General features: G+C 34.3%; 1 protein-coding gene across 1 annotated transcript; it reads left to right on the top strand.

The window, feature by feature from the left end:
* Positions 1 to 18,344: 18,344 nt before the first annotated feature.
* On the top strand, positions 18,345 to 20,919 carry LOC145614906 (F-box/LRR-repeat protein At4g14103-like). Its single transcript, XM_081669981.1, has 4 exons — positions 18,345 to 18,453; positions 19,050 to 20,118; positions 20,231 to 20,395; positions 20,492 to 20,919. The coding sequence occupies exons 2-4, from the start codon at positions 19,054 to 19,056 to the stop codon at positions 20,813 to 20,815; spliced, it is 1,554 nt and encodes a 517-aa protein (XP_081526107.1). The 5' UTR covers positions 18,345 to 18,453; positions 19,050 to 19,053; the 3' UTR covers positions 20,816 to 20,919.
* Positions 20,920 to 21,115: the final 196 nt, after the last annotated feature.

Below are 21,115 nucleotides of genomic sequence, written 5' to 3'. Positions count from 1 at the left end.
CCCGGAGCACCTACAACAAAAAAAACACGAGGGTGAAATGGAAAATAAAATAAAATAAGATAAATAAAGTAAAATAAAATAAGATAAATAAAGTAAAATAAAATAAAATAAAATGCTAAAACTAAAATAAAATAAAATAAAATAAAATAAAATACGAAACTAAAATAAATAAGAAAATGAGATAAAAAGAGAAATTATTAAAAATAAAAACTAACGACTTAAACTACAAACATTAAAAGAAAGAAAGATAAAATAAAACACGAAAATAAACTAAAAACTATAGAAAATTACAAAAATACTCAAAATAAAGAATAAAAGACAAGAATAATAAAATAATAGAAATAAAGGATATAAAAGGTGAAATTATTGGAAAATAAGCCGGAATACGACTCAATAAACACCCTAAAAGTGACATAAAAGTCACTTGTCATTAGGCTATTACACTAATTACAGCATAACCTATGACAAAGAGCATTGATTCAATAACTAGTACCAAATAAGTATCACTCTCTTCCATATTTACCTTCACCTATCATAAAATCTATCCAATTCAACTATTCAGAAAGCTATTATATCGGCCAATCTAGAGGCTTGATACATGAGTACATGATACACCACCTCCCCTACGAAAAAAGAAAGAAGAGAAGAAAAACAAATGAAATTAGAACCGATACATGTATTGAAGGTGGTAGGAGAAGTCGGAAATGAAGATGATGATGCTCCAAATTATCCAGTCGAAGCTCCACCAAAAAGTGACTTCTGTATTGAGATTTTTGGGATGGCTTAACACTCTATTGTATTACAAGCAACTGAATTATGTCCAGGAATTCTCTTATTCCCAAATAACGACAAGGTAAAAAATAAAGAAGAGGAACAAGAACCTTGTCCAAACACTGTAGACTTGAAATAAAGAATGTATAAAAATATAAATAGATAAAAGACTCAGAGTTAAAAATATCAGAAAATTGTGTGTTTAGCAAATGACAGATGAGAATGCAATAAATGATATGCATCGGCAGTTAATATAACTTAGAAGGCCTAAGTTCTCAAACATGAACAATACAAAAGCACACGAACTACTACGGAGTAATATGAAAAATAAACTCCCCATGGAAACAAAATCATGTTAAATAGATTTGACAATGAAGCACGAAAATAAGTAAAAGCCAAACAATAAATGCTTTAATTAAGGATTAATACAGAAACCAAACATGATGATGACAGACCTCCAAATGCTCCTCTTGAAGTAGTAGAACCAAATGGACCATCATTTCCAACGTTTGTGGTCCCAAATGTTGATGACGATCCAAAGAAAGCAGTTGGTTGTCGTCCAATTGCTGGCACATAGAAGCAAACAGAGAAATCAGCACAAAATGACCAGAGAGCCATGGATTTGACTTCCTCTTAAATCATATAAATTCTAGAACTGCCAAGCTATGGACATAATCATATAAATTATCAAGGGAATATTCAGATGAAAACAAAATGATCCTAAAAATAAATTGTGAAAAACCTGACATGAATCATTCATCACTTACTCAAGGATGGAGAAGAAGCCGACGACACTCCAAATACACCAGTTGATTTTCCACCAATAAATGATCCCTGATTAATGAAACTTGGGGAAGCAGTACTTCCGGTTATACTAGGAGCAAACATATGATTTGAATTGCTACCCTTTCCAAACAAACTTGACATTCCCAAAGAAGACGATGTTGATCCTAATACATTGGTTGTACTACCCCCAAAAATTAACCCTTGGGACGGTAAACTTGTAGTCCCTGTTGTATTTGGAGCGAACACATTACTCAAATTGCTACCATTTCCAAACAAACTTGACGTCCCCAAGGAAGAAGATGCTTCTCTAAATACATTGGTTGTAGTACCCCTATAAGCTGACCATTGGGTAGATACATTAGGGAAATTTGTAGTCCCCATTGCATTAGAATCAAACGGATTACTCGAATTGCTACCACTCCCAAACACAATTGATGTCCCCAAGAAGATGCTTCTCCAAATGCATTGGTGGCATTATAGCCAAAACCAGACCCTTGGGTAGATACATTAGGGAAATTTGTAGTATCCATTGCATTAGAAGCAAACAGATTATTCAAATTGCTACCACTCCCAAACACACTTGACGTCTCAAAAGGAGATAATGAGGCACCAAATACATTGGTGGCATTACCACCAAAACCTTGGGAAGCAAACAAATTACTCAAATTGCTAACATTTCCAAACTCACGTTGCGTCTCCAAGGAAGCTGAAACTTGCCCGAACACTGTAAAATGGAGAATAGAAAAGCTCAAAGCCATTCAAAGTACTATATCCACAACAACACCTTAGTATGTTAAGCATGCATGATTATACTACGTACATTTTTATATTTAATAGGTATACAGAGACCAAATCTTGCAGGTACTCTAAATATCCCAAATTTTTTCTATAGTCAATGAGAAATCAGGAAAAACTTCAATTAAGCATTTTTTTTTTTGGGAAAATGGCAAAATTTCATGTTTTTCTATCAAATAAACCCTTTTCCACTATTTTTGCTACAAATTCGATCATCAATTGAAACCCTAGAAGAAAAATTTCAACAATTACCATCAAAAATTTGCAAATAAGTAAAATAAATATACAGAAAACCCTAAATATCAACAATTCAAATCCTAGATTAATGAAATTGAGTAATTATGAACAGAAACTTGTGAAATTTCAAAAAATAAGTACTCCGAGTTAATTTTAAAAATTAAAAGACATCGGAAATTACCTCCAGCCATCAATCCGGATCACTAGAAGCTTCAATAAATCACAATGAATGCAACAAATTTGAAATTTGAAAAAAAAAATTAGTAATATTAAAGCAAATTAATTAAAGGAGAAAATATAAAAGAATCCATATATATAGTGATGAACTTAGCTTGAAAATGGAGCAGGAAATAATATAAATTGCCCAGAATTTTTGCTCGGCGTCAGAAGAACGCATAAGATCTTCAACTCCCGCGTTTTTTTTAAATCTGCAAAATCATACTCAGAGCCTCACACGATACATGTAGTTCGTATAATGTACTCCAATTAGTATTACATGCACCATGGTGCACATAGAATTATATATACCAGGCGCAATACACCATGGTCCAACAGAAAGAAGTCTGCACCCAACAGAAAGAAGCTCAACCAGTTTTTTTTTCACCGTTGAATTTGGATATTCATTTTTTTTTCTACCTCTAAATTTTTTGAAAATCTAAGTTAAAACTTTTAACATCCATTTATTTATTTTGTCATTATATATCTAGTTTGTTCATATACGTTGCCTTTTTTTTTTTTGACAAGAAATAGGATTTCATTGATAAAATAGAGCCAAATGGCACTTTACAATGCAAATAATTCTTAAGAAATCTAAACTCCCAACACAAAAATATATCACCATAAAGCAAAGTACATTGTAGATTCGATCAACAATAGCCTTTATAAAAAACTTCTTTCGAAGCAATACAATCTGTGAGTTAGCACTAATTTGGCTTAAGATCCACTTATGCATAGTCGTCGTATGGATGAAAATACCTATGTGGTACTCTAGATACTTAGAGAAATTATGAAACCCTAAATCTTCATTCTTTGTCGGACGAATAATCACTAAAATTAATCTTCCAAGCAAACTGCAACTGCCCATTTCTAATCTTCCATAAGAGAAGAAAAGAAATCATACTCCAAACTCCCACAAACGGAGAGAACAAATCCAAAAATTGGGAACAAAACTCTCATAAAGAGAGAGAAAGGAGGATTATTAAACTAAGAAATTAAAAACTAAGGAAACAAAGGAATTGGGGCTTACCATCATCAAAGAGATGATGGCAGCCCCTTGCGGCTAGAGAGAAGATGAGGGGTTTTAGGGTTTTTTCTTTTAGAGAGAAGATGAGTTTCATATACGTTGCCTTTTATGTCCATATATATGTGTTGTATGAAGTAATAATTTGTGTATAACTTTTATCAAATATTTTGGTATGAAATAATAATTTATTTGGATGTTGTGTATTTCCTTCTTTTGTTGTTTAATACTTCGTATTTAATTATAGACCAACTACTGAACACCTTCAAGAAACTTCTGAACATCCACCAGAAACTTCTGATAAGACACCAGAAGCAATACAAAAAGCCCTATAAACTTCTGATAAGCCCCTAGAATTTTCTGATAAGCCACCAAAAAACATAGAATCAATCTCAAAAACCTCTAAACCCCTAAAAAAACTTCTGAACCACAATTACTAACCACTGAACACCCTTCAAAACATTTTAACCACCTTCAAAAACCTCCGAACCTCCTAAAAAAACTTTTGAACCCTAATTACAAACCACTGAACACCCTTCAAAAACATTTTAACCACCTTCAAAAACCTCTGAACCCCAACCACAAACCACTGAACACCCTACCAAAACCCCTGAACCCCCTACAAAAACTTTTTAACCCCAACCACAAACCACTAAACACCCTAAAAATACTTCTGAACCCCAACCATGAACCACTGAACACCCTACAAAAACCTTTGAACCCCCAACAAAAACTTCTGAACCCCAACCACAAACTATTGAACACCTTACAAAAACCTGTGAGCCCCCTACAAAAACTTCTGAACCCCAATCACAAACCACTGAACACCCTACAAAAATCTTTGAATCCTCTACAAAAATTTTTGAACCCCAACTACAAACCACTAAACACCCTACAAAAACTTCTGAACCCCAACCACAAACCACTAAACACCCTACAAATACTTCTGAACCTCAACCACAAACCACGAAACACCCTACAAAAAATTTTGAACCCCAAACACAAACCACTGAACAACCTACAAAAACCTCTGAACCCCCTACATAACTTCTAAAGCCCAACCACAAACCATTGAACACCCTTTAAAAAATTTTGAACCCTTACAAAAACCTATTAACCCAATCATAAACCATTTAACACCCTACAAAAACCTTTGAGCCCCCTACAAAAACTTATGAACCCCAACCACAAACCATTGAACACCCTTGAAAAACCACTGAACCCCCTACAAAAACTTCTGAACCCCAACCACAAACCATTGAGCACCCTTCAAAAACTTTTGCACTTGAAGACACTGCTCAGAATGCTAAATGTTAAGATTAATAAATTATAATGTAGAGAATGCCAATTTTTTTAATAAAATTAAAAATACATAGATCTAAAACAAAAATAAGTTAATAAGTAATGTATCGCATGTTCAGAATTATAATAAAGATGTTCGTAATTCCAAAAATACATGTTATGTATTTACAAAAAACACAACATACGTTCATATTTTTAACTTAAAATGTTCAAAATACTGAAATATAATCAAATACAGATTTGTTCATAACAAAATACACAATTATCACTAAAAAAATCAAAAGAATATGAAAGCTACATTTTCCGAAACTCAAACCTAGCCATGGTGATTTAGATAATGAAATCACATCGGAAAATAATCACACCATCATCTTAACCACCTTCTCCTCGATGACGACGCTTCATTGTAAAAACTCTATTAACAAACCTTCAAATCGAAGGTTGAAAAAAACAAAATTTGAATTTAATCTATTGTAATGAAGGAATTCACTCAATGGTGACCAACAATATGAAGGAATTCAATTGAATTTCATAAAATAGATGTTGCAGGCTTTAAAATTTCCCCAAAGCTTCATTGACATGATCATGTTTAGTGTTAGAGCCCCTAGATTTTCTTTGATGATTAATGGGGGTCTTCATGGTTTTTGTGAAGCACAAAAGAGGGTAGAGACAGGGTGACCCACTCTCTCCTCTGCTTTTTGTCCTCTATATTAAATACTTGTCCAGAATTTTGAAGGTTGTGAGTGGCATGGAGAAGTTCAAGTTTCACCCAAGGTGTAAAGCTATATATGGGTTTGACTTACTTGTGTTTTTATAATGACCTTATTTTGTGCTATAAAGGGGAGGTGGAGTCTATTAAGTTGATGATGAAAGGTTTTGAAGTTTTTTCTAAGGCAACTGGTTCAAAAGCTAGCCCTGAGAAAACTTCAGTTTACTGCACTGAGATGAGTGAAAACATGGTGAATGAGGTGTTAGACATTACTCGGATTGGGAGGGGTACTATGCCTTTTAGGTACTTAGGGGTGCCAATTTTCTCAAAGAGAATTTCTGCAGTTAAATGTGAGCATCTGATAGACAAAATCTGTGCTAGAATCAAGATTTGGAGTTCTAGAAATCTCTCTTTTTCTGCTAGAGCTGTTTTGATAAACTTTTATTTTGATGAGTATCCAGGTTTACTGGGCTCAAATTATAATATTTCCTAAAGCTATCTTTGAGAGCATTAAAACCATTTGTAGGAACTTCCTATGGCATGTGTAATCCCCGTATTTTTAAATATATTATAAATGAAATTTAATTTTATTTATAATATTGATGTGTTTTTTTGCGTAATTTAATTTCAAAATATTCAAATTATTAAATTGGATTGAAAATTATTTTGTTACAAATTATTTTATGAACCTTCATTATATAATCTATTTCAATACAACTAAAGCTAAGTCCATTTCATTCATTTGGCTCATCAATTTTATGAGACCCAATCTTATTATTTACCCTACAACATTCTCCCCTACAAGTACCCCACTAATCCCCAAAATTTTGCCACACAAAAGGTTAGTTCTATTTTTCCTTCTCCTTTATTTTATTTTATTTTATTTCATTTTCCTTTTCCTTTATTCTTCCTATCTTTTTTTATTTTATTTTATTTTTCTTTTTTCTTTTTTCTCTTTTCTTTTTCTTCTTTCTTCCTACTTGAGAATTAACTCACTACTCTCCCCACCTAACGGCCGGACCCACCTTCTGCCGCCGCCTGGTTGCCAGCGACCACCCAGCCGGCAGCCACCGCAGCCCCCTTTTCCCCTTTCTTCCTCTCCTTCTTTTCCCCTTATTTTTATTTCTATTTGCATAATTATATAAGTATTGTTTTGGGTTTTTGATTTAATTGTTTGAAATTGACATAATTAGTATCAAATCTATATTTTGATGGTAAAAAGGTTATAATTTATGATTATATACATGTTTCAATTTTTAGATTTTTGTTCGTTAATATTAATCCTGTTTTAATCCCGATTAGGTTCTAAACTCATCCGATTTTGATTAAAAACAGTAGTGTTTTCCATGTGGAAACAACGTTTTAAGCAAGACTCACTACCCCTTTCGTGGCCAAATTCAGCTTCTAAATATGATTTTTGGGCAGTTTTTGATTTTTAACAAAGTTTTTTTTATGCTTTAAATTTTATCCTAGATTTTAAGAGATAATTTAATGTTTCTTTGGATAATTAAAGTATTAAGATGTATTTTGATGAAGTTTTAAAGGGTTTTTGATTGGTTTAAAATGCTTGAATTTTATTTAAAGTAGTATAGTTGTGATTTTAATAAAAGGGTGTGATTGCCCATTAAAAGGGGAGATTATTAGGGGTTTTTAAATAATTTTCAGATTTTTTATTAGACTTTAAACTTGCTGTAATTTCATGTATAAGAGTGTATTTTAAGGTTTTTATGAAGGAAATATAAAGAACTATATATAAGCCTTTAATTTCAACTAAAGGGAAGGTTTTAAATTGTTGTTTAATTGGATTTTGAAGGTTTTAAAGTAAGTTAGTATTGCAGTAAATTTGATTGTTTGGGTATTGATTGAGATCTTATTGTTTGGTTTAGGAGATGACTTTATTGAAGGTGATTTCTAGTTAGTAAAGTGGCATACCAATTTGTTTATTCAAGGTACATACAAGTTACGAAACCTTGCTTTTAGGTGCATGTTTAAGGACAGATCGAGAACTTAGTATCATGTATAAGGATGATTGGGTTAAATTGTTTGGTTATACATTGTGAATTTCATATGATGTGCACTATTTTATATTGCAAGTATTATTTGTGCTCTAATTATGCAAGGTGCGTGCGTTTAGAGGCAAAGGTATGTGATTGGTGTAAAGATTAATTTATTACTCATTCACGATTATGCAAACAGGATGAGTAAAGGAAGAATTCAAGTCTTACAAGACGAGGTTAAGGTTTTGGGGTGCCTTATGCACTCAATGTGTTTATACTCCGAGGTAATAAAGGAATAAATAATAAATGTTGCTTGTCACTAACAAATCAAGAATTGAAATTGGAAACTTGTCTTACTTGATTGAATGGATATTGGATTGATTGTATTGTTTGCATATGAGTCATCACCAAGTCTAAACTTGTAAATCACGTAAAGTGCAAGATGGATGAGCAATAAACTCTGGATTGGTGCACATCTGGAGTAATGACAATCAGGGGTTGGGGTACATGGGGTATTAGCCGTGTACTTTTCTCGAGGCCGTCTGATCTTCGAGTCTCTTATTTTAAAAATATTTTCTTAAAACTAGGAGTTAGGTGAGATCTCATACTAACTACGGTCACGGAGTCGCGCCTGTGGTCGTTGGATGTTTATTGATGTTTTCGAAAGGAGGCATGGGGTTTTTCTTTTATTGATGTTCCAAATGGAGCATGGGTTGGACAACCTTGTCTATTGCGTAATTCAATGAATAAAACTAATGATTTACCTATTATTAAATTGATGGAGTCTTAATAAATTTGATAGTTGAGTCGTGTGTTGAGTCTATAATTTAATGATGTATGATGATTTATTATTAGTAGCATGTTAGGGATTTCTTATTTTATTTCGCAGCTTCTATGTACTCAGCTTTGCTGATTGCGTGCTTTATGTGTCTTTCTTTGGTCATGGCCTTTGCCTTTCAATGACCCTGTGATGATCCAATTTTTACACTTGTAATATTGGGGAGCAGATTAACCACAGGTTCTTACACATGCAACATCCGTTTCTAGTTGGTGGGATCTTGAGTAGAGAGTTGGTTACTTTCTTATTTTTATTGTTATTTACTTTTAAAGTTATTTAAACTCAACTTTACTTTCATACTATTTCTATTGGTTTAAGTTTTGAATAAGGGCCTTAAGGGTTCCAAGTTGTAAGATTTAATTTGGTTTTGGTTATTGGTTTTGAAACTTATATATACTTGATTTAGTTTTTCCACTACTATTTTTTGAAAAAGCCTTAACGTTTGAACACGTGGCAGTAGCACGCCAGTAATTCTCTTGAATATTGTTCAGGGTCCTCACAGGTTTAAAGAGAGAATTATTGGGGTGTTACAGCATGGGAAGGACAGCACTAAGCCTGGGAATATTGTCTGGGATAGAATCTACTGCAAGAGGAAATAATGAGGATTGAGTATACAAAATGTTCAAATTTGGAATTTAGCTGCAATGGGGAAGCATGCATGGGCCATGCTCATAAACATGATAATCTCTGGGTAAAATGGGTTAATTCTGTCTATATTAAAGGGCAGAACTAGATGACCTATAAGCCTAGAGCATATTGTAGCTGGTACTAAAAGAAAGTGTGTGAAGTGAAAGACAAGCTGCAAAGTGTGTACAACCACTTTTGGGCAGGGGAAATATAGTATAAAGAAAAGCTATGAACTTCTCACTATAGGAAAGGATAGATGCAGGTTGGCTTCTTTGGTTTGGGAAAGGAAACTAGTTCCTAATTAAGAATCAGTTTATTAGATGGATGGCCATACAAAGAAGACTGAAGACTAGGGATAGATTGCACAGTACATACATGCTCAGCAGAATGAGAAGCTGTGTCTGCTATGTGCTAAGGTGCCAGAAACTCATGATCATCTATTCTGGAATTGTAAATACAACATCACTATGTGGACTAAGGTGAGATATTGGATTGGTTTTGGTCCTGAGAGATTGTATCTGAATAATGTTAGAATTTGCAACGAAATCATGTCAAGATTTTAGAAAAGTGTTGTGAATACTTGTGTCTTGGCTGTGCTTTACCAGATTTGGAGGGTGAGGAACACAGCTTTCTAGGATCTGAAGATTATGCATATACTTGTAATAGCTAGGCAGCTCAAGAGTGAAGTGAAAGTTAGGCTTCTTAGTGTTAATAGTTCAAAGCTAAATGTTCAGAATAGAGAGTGGTTGGAAGCTTTGTCTATATAGGGAGTTTTATAGTACTTTTGTTGTATAGAGGTTGTTATAGGCTATGTGTTTTCAGCCTATGTACCTTGTATTCTTGGAAAACTTGAGTGTTTTCCATATTTGGTGAAATAAAACTTCTTATTTACTGAAAAAAATAGGAGTTGAACTGAACTGAACTGAACTAAACTAAACTGAGATTAAATGAATATTTTATGAGAGAGGGAAATTAGGAGTTGAAATGAACTGAACTGAAATTACGCTGAAGTGAACAGGCCCTAAGTAATTTTTTATTCACAATATACCCAACTTTTTTTTACAAATTCACCAAAAAACACTTGAGTTTCAAAAAATTATCACCAAATGCCCGGTTGTCATTTAAAATAAATAAATTTTACGGAATTTTCACCAAATGCCCCTGATTTATTTTTTTATTCACCATATATCCATGAAAATTTTTAAATTCACCATATGCCCCTAATTTTACAAAAATAAATGTTACAAAATACCCAAATGACTTACGCACGTTAACTCTGTTAGTCATTTAGGCTGAATTTTCCTTATGGAAACCTATAATTGGCATTTATATTATTTTAATTTTAAAGTAAATATTTAATTAATTATCAAAAAAATAAAACAAATAAAATTTTTTAAAAAAAACACACCAACGACCAGCCCAGCCCCGGCCGCCACCATATCCTTGCCGGCGCAAATTTTGCCTAAAACCTTACGCCGGCGCCACCGCCAATCCGAAACCCCACCAGCCGTATTCCTTGATCCACCCATTTCCCAAACCTAAAATTGCCTCCTCCTTTCTCCTTCGAAAATCCCTCTCATCCCCACCGTCGACGCCCAAACTCCCATCCCCGCGCCAGGGAATCCAAAGCGCCAATTCCCCTGCCACCTCCATCCTTCTTCCATTCGTTGATAAAATCCTCAGGCTACTCAGCTTTATCAGTCTTGGACTGATTAAGGATCTGTTATTGCTGAACCACTTCAACGGAACCCCAAATTTTTTTTAAAAAAAATCCCCAAATTGAAACCATAGTGTAGACACCCATTTGTGCCCCAAAACCAAACCCAGTGATGAATATCTTTCGCGTCGAACCATAATCGAATGAAGTGAAAGTGTGAAAAGTCTAGTGTTGCGATTGTTTTTATTTATAAATCCATCTTTCTGTTTTCGAAAACCAACTCTATTTTATGAAAATAGCTAATCCAGTTTAGTTTGGTCCGTAAAAAGGGTCCAATAGTAGTGTAGTTGGATAAGGCTTGCAAAGAGCTTTCCGACAATATATTATAAGCCCAATTTCGATGAATTGAGAAAGTTATGGTGTAAATACTAAACTGGGCCCAAACCGGATTTTACTTACGACCCAATGATCATGTGGAGGGTCCAAAGTTTTAATCCTATTCCTAAACTAATTAGGATTGATTAGAATCTTCTATAAGATTCTAAAAGATCTTAATTATCCTTTTTTGAAAAGATAGGATCAAAGAGTTTGAATTTGAATAAAACTTTCCTTTTTTAAGTCCTAATTCTATTCGGATTTAAAGATGTCCAAAGACAGTCAGATTTTATTTTTGTGCCTCATATTTTTTATCCAAATTTTATATGGTTGGATAGATCTTGAAATTATCTTTCCAATGATATATTATAATATTAATTCCGAACTATAACGAAAAAGATATGAAAGTAATACGAAACTCTATCCAAAACTGACGCCCTTCCACTATTTCGGCTATATCTTTTTATCTACAAATTATTTTAATTTTATTCTAATTGCATTGAAAAGTAGACTTCAAGAGCTTTTCAACGACATATTATATGCCTTATTTGGACTACTGGATCAAAAGATATGATAAAAACAAAATCCGTAAAAAACTGTCTTTGTCGCAAAGCGACAAGGCTTGTCGTGTGGCGACACCTCGCGACAAAGTTGGTTTGTTGGCGACAGCGTGGAGTTTTATTCCTTATCAAATTCTACCTATTTTTTGGACTATTTTCCTATAAATGGGGTCCCTGGACCTCCGTTTTTAATCATCAACTCTCACCAAGGATTCCTTGATTCTCTCTCTCTTTCTAAACTAGCTTTCATAAACACAATTCCGCACTCATTAGATCTAGAAACACCTAGCCAAGTTCGGAGTTGCCTTCGCCCTAGACGTGAAAGGTTTATACTTTTCTGAGGGTTTGGTCCCAAATCCAGTCTAAACTTTTTTTAACTCTTTCTTTCAATTTATTTAATTTAATTCTTTGATTTATTATTTTCATTGAACTTTACTAACGCGTGTATTTTGTTATTAGAAAGAGGTACGAGGCTTCAAAGTAAGTAATTAGCTTACTCCCTATTTTATTTCAATGTAGAAAGCATGCTTAGATTTGTTTAATTCCTAGTATCATGTTAGGGTGTTATTTATGCTTTCTAGTATCATTTTAGGGTGTTATTTATGCTTTCTAGTATCATGTTAGGATGTTTTTAATGCTTTCTAGAATCATGTTTAGGGTGCCTTTTATTCTTTCTAATATCATGTTAACATGTTAGTATCATGTTAGGTCTAAAGCTTTGATTTTTATTGTTTAGTGACATGCTAGAATTTGTTATTAATGTTGTTAGTATCATGTCTAGGGTCTTCCTATAATATTTGAGTTTTATTATTAGTATTATTATTATGATTATTATTATGTTGCTTGGTATATTATTGTTATTGTCTGATCACGCCTTTTATGCATGTTAAAAGGAATTTGCGCTTAATAAGATAATTAATAATTTGGTTTAAGCTAATATGATTTTAATTCAAGTGATCGCCAATACTAGATTTATTTGTGCATTAATATTCAACCAACATAGATTAAACAGGTTTGGGATTAATATAATGATTGCATGTTAGTCAGGAGGCGCATGAATACGAGTAGAATAAAGTAGAGGCCTATTTTATAGGGCGGGTCCTTTCTTTTGTAGATTGGATTTGTACCCTCATTCCCGAACCCTATTTGGTTCAAGACCTTTTGGAGTTGACGATCTCATGGATCGTTAAGGGGTGTAACCTTCACCTCGTGAACGGTTTACAAGTTCTTAAAACTTGCTGGCAACTCTTTTTGCTCTCTTTTCTTTCCCTTTAGACGCCACCATACTTTAGTGTATGATCACAGTGGGGTTCAAGCTTGGGGTTATGATGCTTGAAATATTCCCTACACATAGATTTTGATTTTTAGGGTTTCGATTTTGGGGTAAAACAGTTTCGGGCTGGTGGTTTTTGGCTAAGGTGGGCGGCGACGTCGGGGAGGCGGGACTTGGGTTGCCGACGAATAGGTTTTGGGGTGGTTTCCTAATGTTTGGCTAAGGTGGAAAATCAGAGAGGGGTTTTTACGGTTGAAGAGAAGGGAAGGGGTATGGTGGTTCGGGGCCGGTTCTGGCGCATGGCTTAGGGGATGGCGGTGCCGGTGCGGTGAAGAGGAGGACTAGGCGTCGGCGGTGGGGAAGATGGCTGGGTGGCGGTTGTGGGGATGTGGTTGGGCTAAGGTGGCTCGCTGGTGGCAGGTGAGTTTTGTTTTTTTTTTTCAAAATTTTTTAAAGTTTTTTTTATAATAATTAATTAATTAATTAATCTAAACAATAACCAATAACATGCTTTCACGTGGCAAAACGGAATTAATAGTTGTTAGCTAGTCATCAACGGCATGTCATGATATTTTTTAAAAAACTCAAGTATATATGGTGAATTTGAAAAATTTCATGGGTATGTGGTCAGTAAAAAATAACTCTAGGGCATTTGGTGAAAATACCGTAAATTTTAGAATAATTATTTAATTAATTATCAAAAAAAAAAAAAAAAACCCATCCACCATGTAGGCATGTAGGGGCCAAGGAATTCGGTTCATGATTCTTGACTTTTTAATCGGAGTTGTTGAACAAGAGAAGAATTCATCATTCAAGTGCATTTGTTTGAGAGTTTGAGACTAGCAGGCATAATATTAGAAAAATATAAATTGTAAACAATAAATTGATTTTTTTAAAGTGTATAGAAATCGAATTGAATTTGAAGAGAATGAACAAAATTATCTCATTATGGGTTCAATTTGGTTCATGATTATCGAATTTCATACAACATATAAGATTCTGATAAAAGGTTTCGATGTAATTGCTGAGTTTAGGCGGCCTTGAGAGCGAAATGCTGGGGTGGCGATGTGTAACTGGAGATGGTGGTGTTTAAGTTACCATTGAAGGTTGAGTTGTTTTGGTGGTTTGCAAGAATGGGGAGGAGGAAAAGACGCCCGGCGGGGGGATGGGATATTGGTACTTGAGTGGGTGGTGGCTGAGTGCTGGTGGGGGATCAGAGGGGCAGGTAGAGATGGAGGGAGTGGCCGACAGACTGCTGGAGGCTGGGTTTGAGTTTGTTTGTTTATTTATTTATGTATGATTAATTTTAATTTCATTCTTTTACTTAATTTTTGACATTAAACAAATTTTTATATTACCTATTCATCAGGTTTTCGGCCACTTGGGACTGCTAGAAGCAAATTGAAGTTAAAGTTTGGGTTATTAAAAAATAATCAAAAGTTGGGATTTTTTTCGGTGAATGAAGAAAAGTTCAGATTATTGTGAGCAAATTTTCCAATTAAAAATCCTTTTAAATCTAGGGTTTTGATTTTAGGGATTTCGATTTTGGGGTTTTAGGGTGGTGGTTTAAGGGGGGAAAGAGGGAGGAGATGGGCGAAACCCCTTCACCGGCAGCCCATACCTCTTCCCATATCGCAACCACCCACCTTAGTCGTAAATCACCACCCCTAAAATTAAAAACCCATAAAATCGAAATCTGGGTTTTCGATTTTGGGGGTTCACGGTTTTGGGGTGGTGGTTCATGGCTAAGGTGGGCATCCACCCTCGACTGTATTCACCACCTTAAATCAACCCATCCTCTTCCCCCACGCCTCAAACCCTAAATCCCCACCACAAAAGCACCATTTAAGGTTTCGTTAATGGTGGTTTTGAATAAAAAGTAAGGTTCGTGCCATGGAGAGAGAAAGAACGAGGTTCGAAAGTCAAGGATTATTGGTGGGGATTATAAATTTAATAAAAAATCAAGACCTGAAAAGGTGATAATTGATAAAATTATAAAATATTGAAAATTATAGAAAAAAATTGATCATTAAACATTAAAATAGAGAAAAAAATTTATACAGATTTTTATTGAAAACCTACACAAATTGTAAAAGCAAAATTTGTTTAAAAAAATAGAATTCAAAAACAACAAAAAATTAAAAATAAATTTGAAAAAAAAAAAAACCGAAATGTAAATAATGTGTAGATCGAAAAAAATACGTTTGAATGCTCCACTAAATTCAATAACATCATACTTTTTACATTTCTCAGTGGTGAATTACAAAAATTCTTATTATCTTTGATAAACCGAAGTTTTTTATTACCAAAGATAATACTTATTTTAATTTAAATTCATTAACCATAGTTAGTTTTAATATTTTTTTAAATAATTAAATTATTTTTATAAAATAAAAAAAAAACCCAACCCCACCCACCGGTGCCCCAGCCAACCCCAACCCCCTTCCCTTCGCCAGCGCCACCTCACTTCATTGTCGACTTGCCGGCACCCAAACCCCTTTACGCCGGCGACCATCCCACACCTCTCCACTTCCTCGAAAACCCTGAAACACTTCCATCCTTACCCCCGAAGATCGCCAGCCGCTCATCCCCCACCCCCGAAAACCACTAGCTGCTCACCCCCACCCCCTAAAACCACCAACCTCTTATCCCTCACCTCTGAAAACCGCCAGCCACTCATCCCCCACCCTTGAAATTCGTCAGCCTCTCATCCCCCATCCCTGAAATCCGCAACCACACCTGTAACTCCTCTCCCGTCGGACTCCCCTTCCCCGATTCCCGAATTCCCGATTTCCACCGTTAACCCTAACCCTAAAAAAATCCCCAATTTTTCTCTTGCTAATCTCAATTGTTTGTTTTATCGACGGAAAAGAAATCACTCATCAAATCTTAACGAAGAGAGATAAGGACGAATTGGAAGCGAATTGAACAAAAAAGACGTCGACGATTGATGGTGAAGATCGAAATTGAGGACGAGGAAGGTGTTTGGTTGATTAATGTTGTTGCATAGTAGCGAATTTGGTTGTTGTCGATACATGGTCGGGAGGGGAGGCCGGCACGCTGGCGAGAGAGGGGTCGGCGCCGGTGTGGGTGGGGGCGAAGAGTGGTGGCGGATTGGTTGGGGAAGGGGTGATTTTTTTTATAAAAAATAATTTTTATTAAGTAAATAATAATAACAAAATAAATAAATAAACTAACTATAGTTAAATATTTAATTACAGTTTATCATTAATGTCATGGTTAGCTTAATATAAAATTTTAGGTTTATCAAAGATAATAAGAATTTTTGTAATTCACCACTGAGGAAAGTTAAAAGTATGGTGTTACCAAAGACAATTTCCATAAAATTTTTAAATAGTTGATATAAATTATAGACTTCGGGTGAAAGAGAGGACGGGTAAAATCAGTGAAAGAGAGGGAAGGTAAAATATTATCAATTTCTATGTAAATGGAAATTTATATAATGAAATGTAGTGAAACCCAAAAGATACATATGAAAATTGATATTTTAAAAGGATTGTAATCGTTTAGGATAATTTTTTTTTTTTTTTTTTTTTTAATAAAATAAAAAAGAGAGAGAAGAGGACGTGTGTCCTTTAAACTTCTTGTTTTAAAATAGAAGTATAGATAGATACTCCCTCCGTGTTTTAATAAGTGTTACACTTACCAAAACCGGCCATAGTTTAATAAGTGTTACACTTCTTTTTTTTTTTTTTTTTTATTTGGTAAAAAGCTACATTAAAATATTTATCTATCTCCTCTCATGGTCTCCACCCAACCCAATACTACTTTTTTTTTTTATTACTTCCTCCGTTCCTTTAATATTTCATCACTTGCCTTTTACGAAAGTTTCACAAATATTGCACCATTTCCATTTTAAGACAAAAATTGTATCCGTTCACATTGCAAATATCCAACATACCCTTACTTTTTCACCCTTATTCTTTAGTTTAAGTTTACATTACATGGACACTTTTGTATTTTTACCTTTCTCTCTCTTCCTTTTCCAATTAGGGGTGTTCATAAATTGTTCCGGACCAAAAAAATGGACCGGACCAGACCAAACTAATCGGTCTGGTCTTCGGGTCTTGAAATTATTTTTTTCGGTCATCGGTCCGGTCCGATCCAAAACCCTATAAAAACCGGTCGATTCAGACCGATTTTTTTTTATTAAAAATATGCGTGAAACCTTAAATAATGGTGAAAATTATCATTAATAAGGTTAGAAAACTTTAATTTTATAAGTTTTTTGTACTAAACATACAAAAAAAAGACATAAAAATGACATTAAAATATTGTTTTTCCTTTACTTTTTACGTGTATTCCATAACTTTATTAAAAATTTAGTATTTTTATAAAAAAATTCTTAAATCGGTCTAGTTTGGGTTTTAATCCGATTCTTTCGGTCCGGTCCGGGTTTGGTCCTAGCTTAATCGGTCCGGTCTTCGGTTCTTAAAATTCTAATTTTCGGTCTTCAATCCTATTTGGGTCGGTCCGGTCTTGGACCGATGACAGCCCTATTTCTAGCTACCAAAATTACTGTGCCCAACTTGTATTGTGCAATAATAAAAACGGAGGAAGTATATCTTTCCTTTCCCATTAATTACTTTTCAATTAAAATCCACTATTTTTCTTTTACAATTTTTTAATACTCCAACTCTTCAACTTACTCCCTCCGTTTTATAATGTTAGTCTCATATGGAATCAATCACGTAAAATAAGAAAAGAAATATATTAGGAATCTAACATTAAAGTACAACATAATTAATAAAAAGTTTAACTTTTTTTAATTTTTATTAGGAAAACATAAGTCATAATTGCATAATTTAAGGTAAAGATTTCCTTACTTAGAGTCATGTCATTAATCCACAACTTATTAATTCCAAAATAAATCAAGTTATAAATGAAATATATTCAATATGGGTATAACTTTTTGAAACGCCCAAAATAGTATGTGGGACTAATATTATGAAACGGAGGGAGTACCATTTATTTTATTTAAGTCAATAACAATTTTTAACCACTAATTATTTTTTTTATTTATTATTTTTTTTCATTAGAATTAAGAGATACAGTAATATTTATATACTGTAAATAAAAAAATAAATAAAAACAAAATAAAAAAAAATCGAACGTAATAGTTAAATAATAAATTAGCCCTATCCCCCCTTCCCCCTTCCCCCCTTCCCCCTTCCCCTCTCTCTGAGTTTCCCATTGAAGCGCACTCCTCGTTCTCCACTGAGGCGCCTTCTGATATTTTAATCCTCCATTGAAGCAACTTTTGAGGTAAGTTTTTATTCCTTTTTGTGTAATCATCGTATCAATTTCACAATCTAGGGTTTAATCTTATATCAATTTCGTAATCTAGGGTTCGAACTTTTGAACTATTGGTCTTAATTACTGACGAGATACTTAAATTATTGATAATTGAATCAAATATGCCTTTTCTCCCTATAAAATTATGTGATTTTTCGAGCCTGAATTAAATTTCGTACTGTGATTTCCTGAATTTGAACTTTGAAACTTTGAACCAGGTTGTTTTGTCCCCAGTTGCTCTTTCAAGATATCGCTTTCATATTATAATCCACTTTTTGTTTGATTTTAATTTTGTTTTTTAAGCCGTTTTGCATGATTCATCCTATTTTGTTTTTGTCGCTTTCATATTATAATCCACTTTTTGTTTGATTTTGATTTTGTTTTTTAAGCCGTTTTGCATGATTCATCCTATTTTGTTTTTGTCGCTTTCATATTATAATCCGCTTTTTATTGATTGTTAAATTTCTTACAAGCTCTGGATATTTGTTTTCTAAGCGGTTTTGCATGATTCATCCTATTTGATCAGGGTTTTAATAGTATCGTCTATTTATCTATCATGGGTGCAGGTGTATGGTCAGTATGGATAGGAGCTTGAAACCATGTACCAGTAATTATGCTACTGTATGTGATGTTCAAAATCACAACTTTACTCAAATGTTGGTAGATAGGCTCTCCAGTTTGCCTGATGAATTATTAATTCGGATCCTCTCTTTGCTTCCTACCAAGGATGCTGCTGCTACTTGTGCCTTGTCTACGAAATTGAGGCGTGTTTTCCCTTTGATTACAAGTCTTGATTTTGATGGTTCACCTATCTGTCTTTGTTTGAAACATCCCTATGCAATTGAGCGTTTCCCCACTTTTGTGAGCTTTGTTGATACCGTACTCCAGACACACCAATCGCAGCATCTTACCAAGTTTAAGCTTAAACTTACCAGCAAGGACTTTGGTAAAGTGTACTTTTTTGGTTGCGATAGTTGCTATGGGTGTAGTCAAGGTTGCCTCCCTGACTTGAAATCTCCGCGATTGAATGTGTGGATCTCTTATCCATTGTCTTTTTGTGGCCTTAGGGAACTTGACCTCTCTATACTGGTGGGGGAGTCAGGTAATTTTCAGCTGCCCCCAGATATTTTCACCTGTGAAACGTTGGAGGTGTTGAAACTTGAGGTCAACATTGGTTTTGATCAAATTTACGCCATGCCCTCTTATCGTCTTCCAAAATTGAAACAGCTCGTCTTGTTTGCATCTCTCATTTCTGAGGATGACTTTTTGCCAAGGCTAGTATCAAGTTGCCCTCTACTTGAAGATCTTACATTCCAACCCTTTACAAGGCATGTGAACATCACGGCTATCACGTCGACTTCCCTTCGAAGATTGACTTTAAGGATGCCTAAATGTCCTGATTTTTTCCGAGATAACAGCGACTGTGTGCTGATCAATACTCCCAATCTGGAGTACATTGAATACTCTGATAATTTAGCAAGTTGTTACTCAATCCCTGTAATGCATGGTCTTGTTAAAGCATCTCTGACAATATGCATGGCCTTAAAATTTGGAAGATCATTTCAGCAAATAATTAACCTCATTAGACCCTTTTCTTATTCTCAACACTTATCATTGTTTGGCATTTTTATGTGGGTAATGTCTCAATCTCTAATTTCTCTCTTTTAAGCTGAATAATCCTTTTTCTCCTTTCATAGTTGATTTTGAAATTTACCAATTGTAATAATTGTTTAACTTGTGGTTGTAGGAGTTTGACTTCATCGATGAGGAAGTCTTAAAGGATAAACTCCCCGTGTTTCCTAATCTGAAACATCTAGAGTTGGGTGGTGCTACTGAAGATAGCTGCTGGGATAATCTGTTGTTGCCTTTTCTCAACTGTTCACCTGTCTTAGAAACACTTGAATTTGCACAGGTTGGTGTGGTTTTAGTAATCATATGAGCAATGTTGTTCAACTTCTGAGAGTTTTCTTAATTTTAATTTTATTGATTATTGATGTTTACTTCTTAGGGACTCGCTGGATATCATGGCGACTTTTTGTGTGAGTATAGGAAAAAGGCGCTGGAGCAGGAACAAGAATTTTTTATCCGTACAGATCATGAAACTCCCGTATGTTGCAGGAATCGTCTCAAAAGAATAGTGATAAGGGAATACCATGGATTTGTTCAGGAGATATTAATAACCCAGTTTCTCCTTAGACATGCGTTAGTTTTGGAGGAACTGGTCATATGCTTAGCCCGAACTCCGAATTTTAATCCATGTCAGATGTTAATCGAGATTACATTGAAGAATTTACCAAAAGCCTCAGTCACCTGTTCGATTCAAGTGTTATGATCAGCATGGTCCATGTTAACTCCTATTCATTCTTACCTACAAGTTATCTTAGTTTGGTTGTATTTTTATTTAATAACAAGTTATCTTAGTTTGTTGTATTTTTATTCAATATCTATTGTTAAATGCTTTACTTATGTGAAGGCGGGGTATTTCTTACCCTTGAACTGTACTAGGATTGACCCCAACATATATCGTCTATGTTTGATAAATTATAGTCTTTGTTAAAAATAATAGTTTATGATTGGCTTTTAGTAATCATTCGCATTCAAAGTCCTGAAGGAGTAATTTGCAAATGAAAGC

Source organism: Chenopodium album, chromosome 3, assembly GCF_948465745.1.
Source record: "Chenopodium album chromosome 3, dcCheAlbu1.1, whole genome shotgun sequence".
Classification (NCBI taxonomy): Eukaryota; Viridiplantae; Streptophyta; class Magnoliopsida; order Caryophyllales; family Amaranthaceae; genus Chenopodium; species Chenopodium album.
The sequence above is the reverse complement of the archived record's forward strand: the minus strand, read 5'-3'. Positions and strand labels throughout refer to the sequence as shown.

What these genes read in the sequence shown, in the direction of transcription:
- LOC145614906 (XM_081669981.1), top strand. Translation starts at nt 19,054, where the DNA reads ATGGTCAGTATGGATAGGAGCTTGAAACCATGTACCAGTAATTATGCT. An exon ending in TGTTTGGCATTTTTATGTGG is followed by an intron (nt 20,119 to 20,230) that starts GTAATGTCTCAA and finishes TTGTGGTTGTAG; the next exon opens with GAGTTTGACTTCATCGATGA. An exon ending in AAACACTTGAATTTGCACAG is followed by an intron (nt 20,396 to 20,491) that starts GTTGGTGTGGTT and finishes TTTACTTCTTAG; the next exon opens with GGACTCGCTGGATATCATGG.